The 17,082-nt window shown below is 41.5% G+C and overlaps 1 protein-coding gene across 3 annotated transcripts in view; it reads left to right on the top strand.

Moving 5' to 3' along the window:
* The window catches only part of DOK7 (docking protein 7), a 44,122-nt gene extending 28,646 nt beyond the window's left edge, over positions 1-15,476 (top strand). Inside the window, exon 11 of one of the 3 annotated variants that reach the window (XM_081876274.1) lies at positions 15,010-15,476. In XM_081876274.1, coding sequence (XP_081732400.1) covers positions 15,010-15,017 — 8 coding nt within the window. In that variant the 3' untranslated portion in view covers positions 15,018-15,476. Of the gene's footprint in view, positions 1-7,122; positions 8,624-15,009 lie in introns of those variants that run through there. The other 2 variants (XM_081876272.1, XM_081876273.1) reach the window with 2 other exon arrangements.
* Positions 15,477-17,082: the final 1,606 nt, after the last annotated feature.

Below are 17,082 nucleotides of genomic sequence, written 5' to 3'. Positions count from 1 at the left end.
GTTTCGTTGCTGTGTTTGCTGAAACGGAACAAAGAGCAGGGAAAGCCCCTCCCCTCCAGGCAAGCTCCGGTGCTGCTGGGGGAGAGGGAGAGAGAGGGGGGAAGGGAGAGAGAGGGGGGAGGGGGAGGGAGAGAGGGGGGGAGGGCGAGAGAGGGGGAGGGAGGGAGGGAGGGGAGAGAGAGAGAGAGAGAGAGAGAGAGAGAGAGAGAGAGAGAGATGGCTGGCTTGGGTGGGGGGAAACTTTTGCCTTTCTTTCCTCCCTCCCGTTAAATCCCTCTCCTGCATTCTTAGCCAGCTGCTTCTCTGCACACCCCTCTAATGTCCCTTCTTTGTTTTTCCTTCGCTCCCCACTTAAAATGTGGTTACAAAGCATGGATCCACAGGGATCCTCAGGATCTTTGCATTGGGTCACCCCAAATTCACCATCAGATCACATAGCATGTCCATGGCTACAGCCTGCACCAAAAAAATCAGGCACCCACTGTTGCTTGGGGCTGCAGTGGTGCAAAAATGTGGTTTAAAAGCATGGATCCACAGGGATTCTCAGGATCCTTGCATTGGGTCACCCCAAATTCACCATCAGATCACATAGCATGTTCATGGCTACAGCCTGCACCAAAAAAATCACGCACCCACTGTTGCCTGGGGCTGCAATGGTGCAAAAATGTGGTTACAAAGCATGGATCCACAGGGATTCTCAGGATCTTTGCATTGGGTCACCCCAAATTCACCATCAGATCACATAGCATGTCCATGGCTACAGCCTGCCCCCCCAAAATCACGCACCCACTGTTGCCTGGGGCTGCAATGGTGCAAAAATGTGGTTAAAAAGCATGGATCCCCAGGGATTCTCAGGATCCTTGCATTGGGTCACCCCAAATTCACCATCAGATCACATAGCATGTCCATGGCTACAGCCTGCCCCCCCAAAATCACGCACCCACTGTTGCCTGGGGCTGCAATGGTGCAAAAATGTGGTTAAAAAGCATGGATCCACAGGAATTCTCAGGATTTTGGCATTGGGTCACCCCAAATTCACCATCAGATCACATAGCATGTCCATGGCTACAGCCTGCCCCCCCCCAAATCACATACCCACTGTTGCCTGGGGCTGCAATGGTGCAAAAACGTGGTTACAAACCATGGATCCACATGGATCCTCAGGATCTTTGCATTGGGTCAGCCCAAATTCACCATCAGAGCACATAGCATGTCCATGGCTACAGCCTGCCCCCAAAAAATCACGCACCCACTGTTGCCTGGGGCTGCAATGGTGCAAAAACGTGGTTACAAACCATGGATGCACAGGGATTCTCAGGATTTTTGCATTGGGTCAGCCCAAATTCACCATCAGATCACATGTCTGTGGCCACAGCATGAAGCACAAAAATGATACATCCACTGTTTCATTCAGAATGTTTTTTCCCTTGTTTTCCTCCTCTAAAAACGATGTGCGTGTTATGGTCAGGTGCGTGTTATAGAGCGAAAAATACGGTAGTGAGTTTTAAAGTTTTTAAAAAGTATTTTAGAGTCATATGATCAACATTAGAACCCTGAAAACTCGACTCTCTATAACTCCACACTCCAGGAAACTCGACAAGCCTGAAACACTTTTTGGCTTTGAAAAAAGAAACAAAACATAAACACGCACGGTATTTTCGTAAAAAGCTAATTTAATTTACAGTAACAATTATGCTTATAGACTATTACAGAGCAGTGAATATATAGCTCTGAAAAGACTGAAATGATATTTAAATAAATCCTAAACTATCATTAAAAGAATAAAACATAAAATATTGCTGTCGCACAGTAATAGCACTTTGATTAATAAGTGAAATAGCTAATTTAAGCTTACTTTGAATAAGGCTGAGGGTTCATTAAATAAAAATAATATCTCAAAGTTAATGCTTTAATCAGTTAATAAAGTTAATACAGTATGCCTAATACTGTATGTAAATACTGTAATACTGTATGTAAATAACGGGCTTTAATTGGGTCTTACACCCTAAAAATATTTAAGTATTTGAAAATAACTAATACAGTACTATAGTAATATAGAAATACAGTACTAAACTAGTACTAATATTTCGAAACTGAAAATTTAACATTCTGTATGTATTTAATTCTCTATTTTATAAAGATTTTTAATATTGCTCTAAATACCATTATTAGGGCTAGAGTGTCTTTAGAAAGGTGCAAATGTCGACCGTCTGACTGGATTACTGAATATGAAGTCGTTGATGACTGGTCGGATATCCAATTCATCCAAAACATCTTGATGGGCTTGAAGAACAGCCAAGTTGTTCAATCGCTTCTGTCCCATTGTTGATCGGAGATATGACTTCAGACGTCTAAGGGCGCTAAATGACCGTTCTGCTGTTGCTGTCGTGATTGGAACTACTTGGAGAAGCTTAATGCACTTCACTACTTCACATAACATTTCTCCAACTGCAGGCTCTTGTGTAATGTACTTTCTCACATCACGCATGTTTTTTAAGACCAGTTGTTTTTTATTAGCGATATCGGCTAACATATTCAGGTGTAAGCGCAGTCTCTCAATGTCTAGGTCATTTTTGAAAAACTCAGTTGATTTTTCAAAATTTGTTTCACCTCTGTTTACTAAAAGCAAGCACTCTTGTTCAACTGCAATGACCTGTGTGAATCCAGTTGATGCAAACCGCTCAGTAATGCAAGATTGCACCATCAATGTAAATAGCTTTGTAGTATTCCTTTGGGGTTTTGAAAGTGTGCAGTGAGCTGGCTTCGTTGTTTTCATACTTCTTTGGTATACGTCGATTCCGAGGAAGCGAAGGATCTTCAACTTGTGAAGGTTTTTCTTTTAAACACAATTCCCCAAAATGTTCAAAACTATCACGCCTTCCATTCAATATACAAATCAAGCCCTCATATATTTTTTCCAGATCAGCAACACTTAGATGAGGGCATTGAATTTCTTCATTGACATCCTCTACTGGGTTCATTGCATGGCAATAAAGACGTAAAAAGAAATAAATTTTGAATTGTAACATCGACTCAAGGTAGCCTGCACATTTGTAACCTGCCTCTGTTTTGTCCTCTGCAGAAAATGTTTCAAAAAACTCTAGAAGTTCTTCAAAGTTTTTCAATATTCTCAAGATACTAGAAGCTCGCATAGTCCATCGAGTCGGGCAAAGGGGTCGTAGACCAGCTTGGTCGTTGGCGCTCTCACAGCGTATGCTTCTGAAAAGTCCCATCCTTTTGTTGGATTCCCTTACGGTGTTTATTAAGTCCTTGGCTAAGGCCATAATATCCCTCATAGACATAAGATGGCGGAGACTGTCTACAACTGCCAAGTTTAAACTCTGAGCAGTGCAGTGCACATAACGTGCTTTTGGTTGTATATCCAAAACTAACTTTTTTAGTCCTTTGAACTTGCCTCTCATATTCGAGGCACCATCATAGCACTGTCCTCTTAAGTTATCCATTGACAAATCAAGACGAGCAAATACGTCTTTTAAAATACTAAACAGAGTTTGTGATTCAGTGTTGGGGGTCTCGTATAAGCCAATAAAGTCTTCGTTGATAATTAAGGAATCATCGACAGTACGAAAACAAAATGACACTTGTTCGTGAATCGAAGAATCACTTGTTTCGTCAACCATAATAGAAAAATGTTCAGTCTTCTTGATTGAAGCCAATACTTTTCTCAACACAGACTTTCCTAGTAGATCAATGATCTCGTTTTGAATATTGTGGGACGTCCACTTATACCCCGAACGCCATAACCAATCTTTTAACTCAGGTACGTCATTCTTTCGGAGTTCCAACAATTGAAAAAAAATTGAGTTTACATCTTCGTGCCCTCTAATTGCTAGTCCTTGTCGGCATAAAAATTGCACGGTAGTAAAAATTGTCTCAAGAGCTAAACGGCCTTTCTTCATATCACTATCTAACTGTTCATTCAATTGGGAGGCCACACTTCGGTTAGTGATGGAATTTAGTTTCAGAACACCTTCTTTATGCGTAAACGTATTTTCATGAAGACGGAATTTTTCCAAAGCCTTTTCCCAGTTAGAAAACCCTACGGAAATAAATGCATCTTCTTTTTTTGAAGAAAATTGTAATAGATTTTTAGCATCTGCCTCTTTGCAGGTTTTGCAAAAATCTTTTTCGGTACATGCTTCATATTCTAGCCATGTATATTTCATCAACCAAGACTTCTGAAATGATCTTCCCTTACCGGATTGTCCAGGTTTCGGCTGTGAACGGTTCTCGCCTGAAGACGACGAAGCAATTGACGACACAATTATTGTCGGAGGTTGACTTGCAGTATCATCAACTTCCAAGCGCGCCTTTTTGGTAACAAATTTATCCATTGCAAACTTAATTCACAATACACTAAGAGACTAAAGTAAACGAATAAAATATAGTCATATAAAAGAGTCCACTAAACACTAAAGTTGGAACGCTAAACACGTCTGCAGCATGCACTGAACAAAACTATCCACACTGAATGACTGCGCCAGCAGGGCGTGGGCTTTATATAGCCGCGGCGTCGTAATGTCTCGAAGCGTCAAGGCGACGCGAGGTGGAGGATTCCAGGCGCTTCTGCTCCAGTCCTTTTGATGTCGCCGCGGCCGCAGCGCTGGCCCGCCAGACTTTACACGAAGGTTCGCGCACCAGGACAAATTCGAAGTGTGCCCGCAGCATAATATAACTAATAATTTTTACTGGGTTGCAAAATCTCCCATTTTGAAGTGTCTTTTTTCCCAAACTCAATGAATGTGTAAAAGAAACTCTCCTGAAGGGAGAGTAAACAGTCTGGAGGCTGGTATGCAGGCTGTGGGGAGAGAGAGAGAGAGAGAGAGAGAGAGAGAGAGAGAGACCTTTGCTTTCAGATCAGCTTGGATCATTTTCATATTTTGTAAGATGCTAAGCCTATGATGGACATCGTATGAATATTTGGGACCCGTTTCATTTGATGTTTTCTGCTTTATTTCAATGAGTTCTGCCAGTAAAAGTTTGAATATTTTTATGGGTGTGGACAATGAGGAGCGTTTCTTATGCTTAATATCTGCAACACATTGAGTGCTCGTCCAGAAAAGTTGAGACTCACCCTCCAGTGCTATGCTCATGAGGCACTTTCCTTCTCGTTGCTTAGGACTCCGTAGCAGCGGGGGAACCGCCAAAAAAGCCCCTTCGGGTGCGCGGGAGGAGCGAGCCGCCCGCTTTCCCGCCCTCGCCGGCCTCCTGGGGCGCACGCAGCGCTCGCGCCCTCCGCAGCCCGCCCAAACGCGCGCCAATGCCGTGTGACGCGCCCCTCCAGGAAGCGCGACGTAGGCGCCGCTCCTGCACCCGGCGGCCTTTTCTGCAGGGCTTCTAGTGGCAAGCGAGTGTGCGCGCAGAAGGCGGCGCCTGAGGCGAGGTGGCGCGGGGCGGCGTCCTGCTTTCCCGCCCCGTTTCTGGGCTGCCTCCTCCGAGCCGGCAGGGTGACTTCCTGCTCTTAGTGCTCGGACGGGATTGGGGAAGCACCTGCAGCACGCCGCCGAGAGGGTGCAGCTTGCCGGGGCTTGAAGCGTCGCAAGGAGCCTGGGCTGGGGAGCGCGCAGCCTCGTCCCTTCCTTCCTATCCATCCGCGGGGCAAAAGAAGAGAGAGGGGAAAGTCCGTGCACCGGGACAAATTCTAAGTGTGCAATTTTCTTAAATTATTGGGGGGGCGGAGCCCCCCCAAACGAATTTTTGAGGGGTCTCGGGCCCCCTCAGGCCCCATGGAGTCGGCGCCTATGAGCACAGAACTCTTAAGAAGCTCACTGGAGAGTAGTTGAAGCGTTCCCCCTAAGGAGATATTGGAGAAGTAATTAGGCAAGTAGGAAGATAACCATTTGAGGACAGAATCACAGTGATCAAGGGAAATGAGGGGGTGATCAACTGTTGGCTCTTCTAAATTATCTGTTCATGGAGCATCCTGATTTGGTTGCACAAAACTTACACCCTGAGACCTGCGGGTATAGGGAGGTATACAAATTTAATTAATAGTAGTAGTAGTAATAGTATAATATATGATACGATATCTTCTTTAAATTCATTATTTGCTTGTGCAGAAGTTATACATCTTCCCATCAGTCAACCATTATCCCACACTTTTTAATGCATTTCCCTGCTACTTTGCTATATGCAAAAAAATGTTTTTTTAAAAAGTGTATTTGTTGGGCCCAGAACAACACAGCACTTTAATTGAGCAAACCTACATTTCTCATATGCAATGAAATCCCTCCTACAGAATAGTGACATTCTGGATGTGACCCATATCTAAGGGAGCAAAAATGTTGAGGAAACTGAAAACTGAGGACTGAGCTATCAGCACTGCAACATTATGTTGTAGGTTCCACTTGTTTGTTTGGAGTCTGAGCTACAAGAGCTTAACTGTTTCTTGATGCTATGTTTTCCAGTAACAAAGATTATAGCTTTTAGGTTCTGGTGTGTGTAGGAATGAAAATCACGACAGACGAGTAGTGGGTGTCATGAGGCGTCTGCCGGGGGGAGCCCCGGGAACTCTCTTTTATTGAATATTACAAACATTGCCACAGGTGTGCTTGTGGCTGATTGGTTGATACAAACACAAAGAAACTAGATGCTCATTGGCTAACATAAATGCAAGGCGGGGATTACATGTGAGAGGTGGGAATTACATGTGAACATTAATCACCGATAGATTAAAGGCTGGGAAACGAGGTTGGAACCAGACAGGCATGAAACCTCCTAATTAAATTATAACTAAAGATTGATATAGCATAAAACAATTACTAATGATTGATCATAACATGAAAGAATATAATAATCAAGTTCTATAGATGTGGTCGGCTATGCATGGAGAACAGGTCAACATGAACTTAAGATGAACTGGGCAAAGGAAGGAATGTCTTGGTGTTTGGAACAGGTCTGTACAGTGTGTGCAGAAACAGGGAAAAGATCATTCCCAGAATGCAAGAGTAAAGAAGCAATGCTTCCCCATAATGCAACAGTTATGTGCAGAGGGAAAACATATATGCAGAAGGAAAACTTCCCTTTAGGTGTGGGTATTATTATTTGTGCTGTGTGTGACATCAAACTGAGTATTATTGTATTCTTACCTAATTATCTTAGGTGAAAGTACATGAAGATGTTATAACCATGGCAATGTTTTTCTGCCATAGGGAGTGGATCAACTAAATATGCCCAGATTGACATCACAGCGACAGAGACTGCTCATAAAGTAGGGACACAACATGCTCAGTTCAGAGAAGAGCGTCTGCAAGAGCTGGAACAGAAGAAGAAAGGCTCTTCATAGCTGCCCCTAACATAGTACTTGTAAATGTTTCATGAGTTTATTAATTTAACTAAACGCTGCCATCGTTTTCAGATTTGTACCAGATTCATTCCAATCTATTCATTTCCAATTGGAAAACTGGTAGCATGGGGTGTGTGGGTTTGTGTGTAAAAACATTGGTTGTACACATGTATGACAGATCATTTACGTTGTAATTTTTTTACTATCTTGACAAATCAGGTATCAAATACAAATGATTTTCAAACTGTGGCATTTAATTTAAAGACATTTGAATGTGTTGTGTGTTAACAAGGATGTACATGTAGCTAAGTATACATTAAATATTGGTCTATACAGCATGCGTATTGACAAGAATGCTGTGTTTTGTTAAGAGTTAAGGTAGCTTTTCATGCTGTTTTTCAAAAGTCAAAGACAGATTTCTCATAGGAATCACTGTTGAAGAACAGATACAGCTTTAAATTTCCAGCCTCTATATTTCTGCTTTTTGGCAACTCTTGAGTTGTATAGGAAATGTAATTATTAATTATAATGAAGAAATAAGATATTACCAAACAGTTTCTCTTTAATAGTTGCAGCAGCAACACTATTGCCAGTGCAGGCAAAGCCTAATCGTATGGCAAGTGAAGCTTTGCTCCACTTCCCAGGAAAAGATACACAGGAAAAGAGGCTCACACACCTACTTGCTACTTGCCTGACCAAAGGCAGCTGCCACTCTACTGTCCCACTTTGTCTTGGCAGCATCGTAAGGGACAACAGCAAGCCCACATTCTGGCCTTTGAGCTTGGTGCCTCAGTGCACACTAGCTCAGTTCTTAAACAAAATCATAATGGTAGAGGCAATGCTGAACAGCAAAGCAGCAGCCAATCGCACCTTGAATAAACCAAGTTGCAGTCCGTAATTCACAGTAGAAATTGCAGAATTAAGGCACACCAGCTATGCTGAACATTATGGGTAGTCTTCAGTGGCAACCATGTGCTGATGGAAGGAGTCCGTCAGAGGAATGGACCAGGGGTGGGACCAGTGGCAGATCTCCAAAAATGCCACCCTGGACTCTTTTGGGAGATAAATAATTTGATAAATAAAAATTGCCTCCCTCCCCATTCTGCTGGTGGATTCCTATTATCTGTGGATACACCACCTTTGTTCTTTTTGGGCTTGTTTAGTTGGACTTTTGAAAAACAACATTTATGGCAACCTCATCTCTTGATAAAATAGGTATGCTGTCAATGACTTCCTCTGGGGTTTTTGGGTTTTTTTACAAGTAACTTTTCTACTAAAGCAACACCCTGACTTTCCTTTTTTTATTAGATGTAACTAGTGACTCTGGATTCAGCGGCACCATGTAGAATGAACTGGTATCTCTGCCATCTTCCCCTCCGTCAAATCCAATTTATTATTTACTCTACTGAAACAGGTTAATATATTATTCCTGTCCACATTTCATGACTGTGCCACTTTCTTTGTTTATCTCACTTTGTTTATTTCATGTAGTTTAGCGTTTGGTTCAACATCCTAAGAAACTGTCACATGATTTTATAGAATATTGTAAGGGATGGTTTATGCAGAATCCATGGCCCCTTTTGAAAATAGAGATTTGCATTTTGATTTCCCAAGTTTGCCTCAAAAGGTGGCTGAAACAAAAACCCTCACAGGGGTGCTTGATCATGACCTTTGGGTCAACAGTGTGGCTTCCTGTGTTGTTTCCAGAACCTGCTTATGCGCAAATCCATGTTCACCTAGATGGACATTTCTTGCCTTCAGTTTCTGTGGGCCCAAATGAAGTAAGTGTGTCTATCCTTTGTTTTCATTTCATTTTATTTCAGTGTTTTAATTTGTCCCATTTTCTGATTGAGATCATGTCTTACATGTATTTTCCCACTTAATACAACTTTCCCACTGAATACAGTGGTACCTCGCAAGACGAATGCTGCGTAAGACGAAAAACTCGCAAAACGAAAGAGTTTTTCGTTTTTTGAGTTGCTTCGCAAGACGGATTTCCCTATGGGCTTGCTTCGCAAGACGAAAACGTCTTGCAAGTTTGTTTCCTTTGTCTTGCGAGTTTGTTTCCTTTTTCTTAAAACCGTGCATTCACTTCGAGGAGCAACTCATAGCACACGGTGTGGTAGCCTTTTTTGAGGTTTTTGAAGACTTTGGTGATTTTTGAAGCTTTTCCAAAGTCCGTGCTTCGCAAGACGAAAAAATTGCAAGACGAAAAAGCTCGCGGAACGAATTAATTTCGTCTTGTGAGGCACCACTGTACTTAAAATATGGAGGTGCTCTCAAGCAAAGAAGTTGCTATTTTATGAAAAGTGGCACTAATACTACTGACACAATTCAGATATTAGTGCATTGTACTCTGGCTTTAGCAACTATAACAGTATTCCATAAACAGTATACTTATTTACTCTTGCAAATAAGTAGTCAAAAGAATATTTACCCGAATTCATAACATTTATTGCAAATATAGCTGCAGATACTTAGAGAACAGTGCTCAATCTATTGGAAAGTCTGTAATGTCACTGTGCTTTGTATTGAAGGATTGGTACAACTGAGCCTTTAATTCTATAAATGTTTTTATATTCAACTGTAGTCTAATACAATTTACTATTTATAATTTACTGCTGTGTCTTTTTGTATCAAACTGCTATTATTCAAAGTTGTTTCTGGCAATGCAGGGGTTTAAAAGAGAAAGTTAAACAATCTCATAATATTCAAATAATACCCCCTTCTAAGAATTGTCCACTTGAGCACTTATCACTATTTTTTGCCTCCAATTGTGCCAGTCAGATTAAAACTCCCATGATAGCTACTAAATAGGCAGAATGAGCTATGCTTCATTTTACACAGCATACTATAATGTGAAAGGACCAGAATTCTGTGATATCACTCAAATTCACATTTGATGGAATCCTTTTAATGACCAGCTTTTGCCTCCACACTACTATACAAAAATTCAAAAACAAGAAGCAGTTTCTCCTTCCAGCAAACAGCAGCAACTCTGCTGATGGGAAGTTATAACAAGTATACAAAAATATAAAATGATTTTTCCATCAGTGCCTTTGAAATTGAAAAGTGGAGTTCTTTCAGAAATACAGTTCTCCGCATGGGTGTTCAGGAGGGTAGGGACACCCCCACCCCAATAAAAAACAATGTTCTCCAGATCCCCAGCTATCATTTTTTAAACAGGTACGTTTCTAGCATTTATTTGTAGAGTCTGAGATATGAAGCAAAATGTACAGGCACTTTTCTTTTCATGTTGTGTGTGGAAAAACTGGTCTGCTCCATTCAGTGTTTTATATTTCAGTCACCCAGAAAAATTCATGGCTCAAACCTATGGCTCTCCATTTATTTCTATTTCACAATACTTTGACCTTTTCCATAAATGCATTTTCATTTTCCCTTCCCCATTCTGCCATTAAACCAAGTACTGTATACCTTAGATGGTATCTTGTAAGTACACTTAACAATTTTTCAAACCAAGTTCCAGTTTACAGTGGTACCTCTAGTTGTGTTCCGCTCTTGTTATGGACTTTCAGCTTATGAACGCGGCAAACCTGGAAGTGTTTACTTTGGGTTCGCCACGCGCACATGCACAGAAGTTATCTGCGCACCTCGCGCATGTGCAGAAGCGCTCGATCGCACATGCGCGGAAGAGGCGCTCTAGTTGCAGACTTTTCGGGGTGCATACAGCACCCCGAAACAGATTAAGCCCGCAACTAGAGGTACCACTGTATTCCAACATTGCTCACTAAGGATGAACTCCAATAATTTACCTGGGAGTAAGTTCCATTTAACTCAATGGGACTTTTTTCTGATAAGACATGCATGGAGTTGCACTATAAATAACTAAATATATGCTATAATTGAAAGTTTTCAAACAAAAAATTGTCCTCAGTTTTTATTCATATCTATAGATAGTAGAAAGTATTCTATTCTATTTTAAGAACTAACACAATTATCAGGTTTAAACATATACTGTGATCTTGACCTGGATCAAATCTAAAATTTTGAACCTAATCATTAAACTAGAAGGCTGCATATGAGACAATAACAGTACTTAAGCTGGATCGTTTTCCAACGTGTATAAAAGGAATAAATTACAGGATTAGCCAAGACATTTACTTGCCAGTGTTTTTTACTGAACCATATGAATGTCTATAAAATGAATCTCTAGTTTGTTCTGTCAGTGCAAGGATTTATACTTGTGCAATGGAACTCACCCTGCTTAAGCCCCTTGTACCCTGCACCCTCCTCAGAACTGATCCAGAGGGTTGGGAGAAGCCCAGAACAGATTTAGGGGGCCCTTGCTTGTTTTGATATAGAATCTTGCATGCAAGTCCAGATCTTTTAATCCTGTTAATGTACACCTTTATCATTTTCTCCTTTATTTGGGTATATTTATTCATAATGTAAAAACAAAAACATTTTAGAATTACATTCAATTCTTGCTGTTCTCGGTTGCAATCTCTTTGATTCACAAATAATTCAAAGAAAATTATTTAACATCTACTGCTAAGTAATATATGGAAATAATTAACTTTCTTCTTCCAAGGGTTTTTACAAAAAGCTATAACTTTAAAGACTGTGGTATTATGATTATTCCCAAAATGTCCTACTTTAATTTATTTAGCTACTGGAAATCTAGCTATACTTCTTTAAAAAACACTAACACTGATAGCATTAACACCCTATCACAAACATTTAATGTTAACTTTCTTTATTTCTCAGAGGCATCCCTTTAATTAGTTCTTACTGCTATTGCTCAGATTTTAGTACTCTAAATAAAAAAATATTGGCGAAAGGGAACAAATCTGTCATGTTCTTCTTTCCAATAATGCTGTTTCTGACCATCTATTACTTGGAGTAATCCTTGGAATTGAAAACTTGAAAACTAATTCACAAACTTGAGTTCTCAAAATAAATGTAGTTAATACTGCTTTTTAACAAAGGCTTCTCTACAATATCAAATGCTTTTTGAGCATCCAACATGGTAATTCAGTTTTTTTGCCTTGTTATTAAACTGAAACTAGTAATAGATAATGCCCTTAAATATGTTTCAATATGCTATTTGATGGAAGGTGACATGAAGGCACTGTATTGTAATTCTGAGATAATTATTTCATAGTCGCTTCTGCTTTGCACATAATTTCCCCATGATAAGGCTAAATTGATCTTATACATAATTTTCCTTTTTGTTTCATAATTTAAGTATCTTTCAAAATTTAAGTATCAAAAGCTAGTATCTGATCTGATGTCATTTCTTAAAATTATTTTTGTCTTTTTCTAACATCTATTTGGTTTTGTTTATACTTGTTGTAATGATCGATAAACTGGATAACTCTTTTCAGCAATAAAAGGGGTGACTAAAATAAAGGCAAATCTCTGGGGCGTATTGCATGGTACAGACATATCTTGCATGGAAGGTAAAATAGCACTGATGTACTCTCTGGTTCTGTTTTTTTTATTATTAAAAAAACTATGGCGTTCCTAGCACTACGGATGGCAGAGGTTATAAATGTTGACTTGAGAAATACATATGTACATGGATACAAATGACAGAGTCCTGCCGTCATAGATGGTGCTTAGCATAGCATAGAAAGAAGACACAGAGGCAGCGAGTATTTTCATAATGGAAGGGCAGCTCCTTCAAACCTCTCTCTTCCCCTGTAACTTTTATTATCCTTTGTCCTCACCAACAGCATGGTCATCTGGCAATGTCTCACGTTACATGCCTGGTAATAGTTTGACACTCCCCTCACCATATAAGGAAACACTGCCCAGAGGAAACACAACTCCATTTAAGGTCAATACATCCTAATACATTGTTAGGCACAGAGTGCTGGTCAGCCGAGGTCAGGGGGCACCCTGTGGTATTTACAAGCCTCTGCCTTGGCTTTATGACTCCCACATACAAATGCACAGAAATTCATAGACATACATGCACAAACAAACACACTTTTGGTCTAAGGTAACTTCCTGTATATGTTCCAGACCTATGATATGTGTGCTTACTTGCATGAACATGAACTCAACCACATCTACACACAGGCGCATCCCACAAGTATCTCTAAATTGTTTTAGCAATTATTGCTGTTTTCACAGCACACTTCACTAGCCCTCTTGGGGCAGTCTTGCCCCCATGTTGGTCCACAGAGGAGCCCTGGCACACTGGCAAGCACTGCCCCCTAGAGTGCAGAGCTACTGAAACCCAGACCATACTAAAGGAATGGAAGAGGGGATTCTAGTTCTCCCTTCATCCCTAGGAGGCATACAAGAGATTGAGATAGCGGGGTGGGGTGGGGTGGCCTATGTGCCAAGGACATGGGCTGGGACAAGGCTGAGTAGGCTTGACAGAATGGCAGGAGGAAAGATACAAAGGTAGGAGTGGGTGAAGCAAACAAAAGAATGACTTGGTACCATCTGCAGATTTCAGATAGATGCTCCTACTTTCCTCCCTAAGGTGACTAATGAAAATATTTCAAAAATAGAACTAACAATTGTTCTCTCAGAGATCATCTGCTCCTTTCTTATCTCTGACTTAATAGTATGCCTTTTAGCACTAGCTTCACACTTTAACCAGTTACTCATGCTGCAGGCCCTGAACTGAAATCTGCCTTTTTTCATTTCTCATTTGGCATGTCATGAACACTTCACTGACACAACTGAAATTTAATGACTCTCCACCTCTTGCATTTCTCATATGCTGTATCTTTGACTTGCCAGAATATTTATCTGCATAACTCTTAAAGAATAAAACTGGTGGGGTTTTTTTTTGGGGGGGGGGGTTGCATATGTGAAAACAACTAGTGATGGTGCTGAAGTTTGGAACTGGGGAGTGCAAAAAGCAACAACTCCCCAGTTCAAAAAACAAAAACCAAAACCCAAGTTCAATCTTAATCTAATGCATGGGCCTTGCTTGGATTCAGACTGGCACAAGCCTTTCCCTTCCCGTTCCAGTCCAAATTTACAAGGTGGCCGCCTTAATATTTTGCATAAAAGATCCATGGGAAAGCTAATTCCCATTGGTTCTTATGTCCAAGCTAGCATAATCTTCAAGACCCTACATTTCCCATGTTTTCTTACACCTGGGATGCTTCTGGACATCACTTGGACAGTATCACGAGTGTGGTACCAGGAGATGATTTAGTTACTAATGATCCCTCTAAGATGTCAATCTATGAGAACTACAGTGGTACCTCGGGTTAAGAACTTAATTCGTTCTGGAGGTCTGTTCTCAACCTGAAACTGTTCTTAACCTGAAGCACCACTTTAGCTAATGGGGCTTCCTGCTGCCGCCGCGCCACCGGAGCCCGATTTCTGTTCTCATCCTGAAGCAAAGCTCTTAACCCGAGGTACTATTTCTGGGTTAGCTGAGTCTGTAACCTGAAGCGTCTGTAACCCGAGGCACCACTGTATATTTATTCAAGATTCTGCCAACAGGCTTGAAGGTCTATTGAAGATGCAGCTCCCAGATAAATTACGGGGAAGGAAAAGGCGCTGGGGTGAGGCTTTAAGGCCTCATTACAACCACAGTAATATAATCAGGTGTGTGCTGAAGCTATCACTCTAGATGGGACTTAGCGGATATTAACTTATTTTGGGCCCATGTTGAATCAAGCCGAGATTAACCTATTTGAAGCAAGCCCATTCCTGGCGAAGATCACCATCCATTTCTAATTATGTCACATTTCATCCTGCTGCAGATGTCTGAAAATAATGGACAAAAGTAAGAGGAACTGAAGCATCCCCTCCAAGTGTCCTGATTTTTCCAGGGGCAGTCCCAGAATTTATGAAGGCCATTCCGGCTTCTGGTTTGATCCTGGAATGTCCCTATTTCTGTCACCAGTGGTGAGCTTGGGGAGGAAGATGAGCCAGCGCTCGGCCCAAGCAGTGGTGGCTGCAGTGGTGAGGGAGCATCCTACTGGCCTCCTTCTGTCAACTCATAGCAGCTGCTGGAGTGCTGGTGATGAGGAGGAGAGGCTGCCAACACCATGTCCCAACCTCGCATGATACGCTGACTGAGGGGCAGGCATAGGACAGGGCTGCCCTGGGCTGGAAGAAACGGGGAGCAGAGCAGAGCAGAGCACAAAGAGCCTTGATTTTATTTTTTAATGCTTTGTGCATCCACATCTAACCTTGCCCCTTTCTAAAATTAATTTATTGGTGTGTGTTTTCCTTTTTGTACATCTAAGGTAAAGGTAAAGGGACCCCAGACCATGAGGTCCAGTCGTGGCCGACTCTGGGGTTGTGGCACTCATCTCGCTTTACTGGCTGAGGGAACCGGCGTACAGCTTCCAGGTCATGTGGCCAGCATGACTAAGCTGCTTCTGGCAAACCAGAGCAGCGCATGGAAACGCCGTTTACCTTCCCGCTGGAGCAGTACCTATTTATCTACTTGCACTCTTACGTGCTTTTAACTGCTAGGTTGACAGGAGCTGGGACCGAACTACGGGAGCTCACCCCGTCGTGGGGATTCGAACCACCAACCTTCTGATCGGCAAGGCCTAGGCTCTGTGGTTTAACCCACAGTGCCACCCATGTCCCTTTTTGTACATCTACCAAAGAGTAAAATACAATAATATTGCAATTAAGGGTTTTTCTAAGGATGGTGGAGGGCATATGTGCACTCACCCTTCTTCTGATAGGAAATGCTCTGTAGCAGGTGACAACATCAAAAAATCAGAGGTTGAGGAGAGTCAGTAGATGAGGAGTGAGAAATGTCCCTATTTTCATCTGAGGGATGCTGGGGGGGGGTATACTGAAGTAAAAAGAAGAGAAATGGTTCAAGTGTGTTTTTCCTGTCTTCATAATAGCGTTATTTTTCAGGGAATGTCTGTCACAGATACTTTGAGCTACTCTGTAAAATTCTGGTGAAAAACACAGCAGCATTGATGAGGCAACCTTCATGTTCTTCTGCTTCAGCATCTAGAATCCTGCAACTGGAAAAGGCTTTCATCCAGCTCAACCTCTCTAGGGCTTAATGCAGGAAATGTAGAGCTGGAGCAGTCCCAAGAGATAGCCTGCCTGCCTGCCTCTTTTATTGACATTTGTAAGGCAGTATAACATTTGAAAGTTTCAGTCGTGGTAAATGATTCCACATCAGACTCAACTTTTGATAAAGAATTGTCAGTTGGAAAGAAATCCCATGCAATAAATCCTTATATGCATGGGATTTGAACAAGTGAAGGACGGTTGACAAAAATACATTGGGTGGATGTTTTGGTTTAGCTCCTATTGCACAGATGAAAGGTATAAGGCTTTTGGGAGCACAGGAGAGGACAGTTCTTGTTCCAGAGAGTTTCGCTTTGCTAATAAGTTCTTAGCTTGTGTTTCCATGCCACTTATGCAATAACAGTGATAATGAGCTTACCTACAAGCCAAAGGTTTGTTTTGTCTGCCCCCTAAGCTCTTTGAGATTTAGAGCAATTGCTCTCTTTGTTCTCACTTTCTATCAGAAGACTGAGCATTCTGAAATCTCCTGCTTTCTGTCAGCAGTTTTCTAAATTAATTAATTTTTAAATCCTGACCAGTAGCATAACCTGATTGCACATATACTGTTGTGAATCAGTGACATTTTTGTCCATCCAAAAGGCTGCCCTATGATGTTCCATACACTAGATGGGCAAACTTAGGGACTGAAATATTCAGGAATCTGCACAGGACAATGTAAGGAGAAAGGTGCAATGACAGGAAAAGAAGCTGTAACTTTCTAGTCCCTTCTTGTCTTTCCCCTGGAATGAATCTTCTTTTTGTTTTGTTTCTCGCAAAATGAAGAG

The sequence above is a fragment of the Podarcis erhardii genome, assembly GCF_964252035.2.
Source record: "Podarcis erhardii genome assembly, chromosome: 9".
NCBI lineage: Eukaryota > Metazoa > Chordata > Lepidosauria > Squamata > Lacertidae > Podarcis > Podarcis erhardii.
The sequence above is the reverse complement of the archived record's forward strand: the minus strand, read 5'-3'. Positions and strand labels throughout refer to the sequence as shown.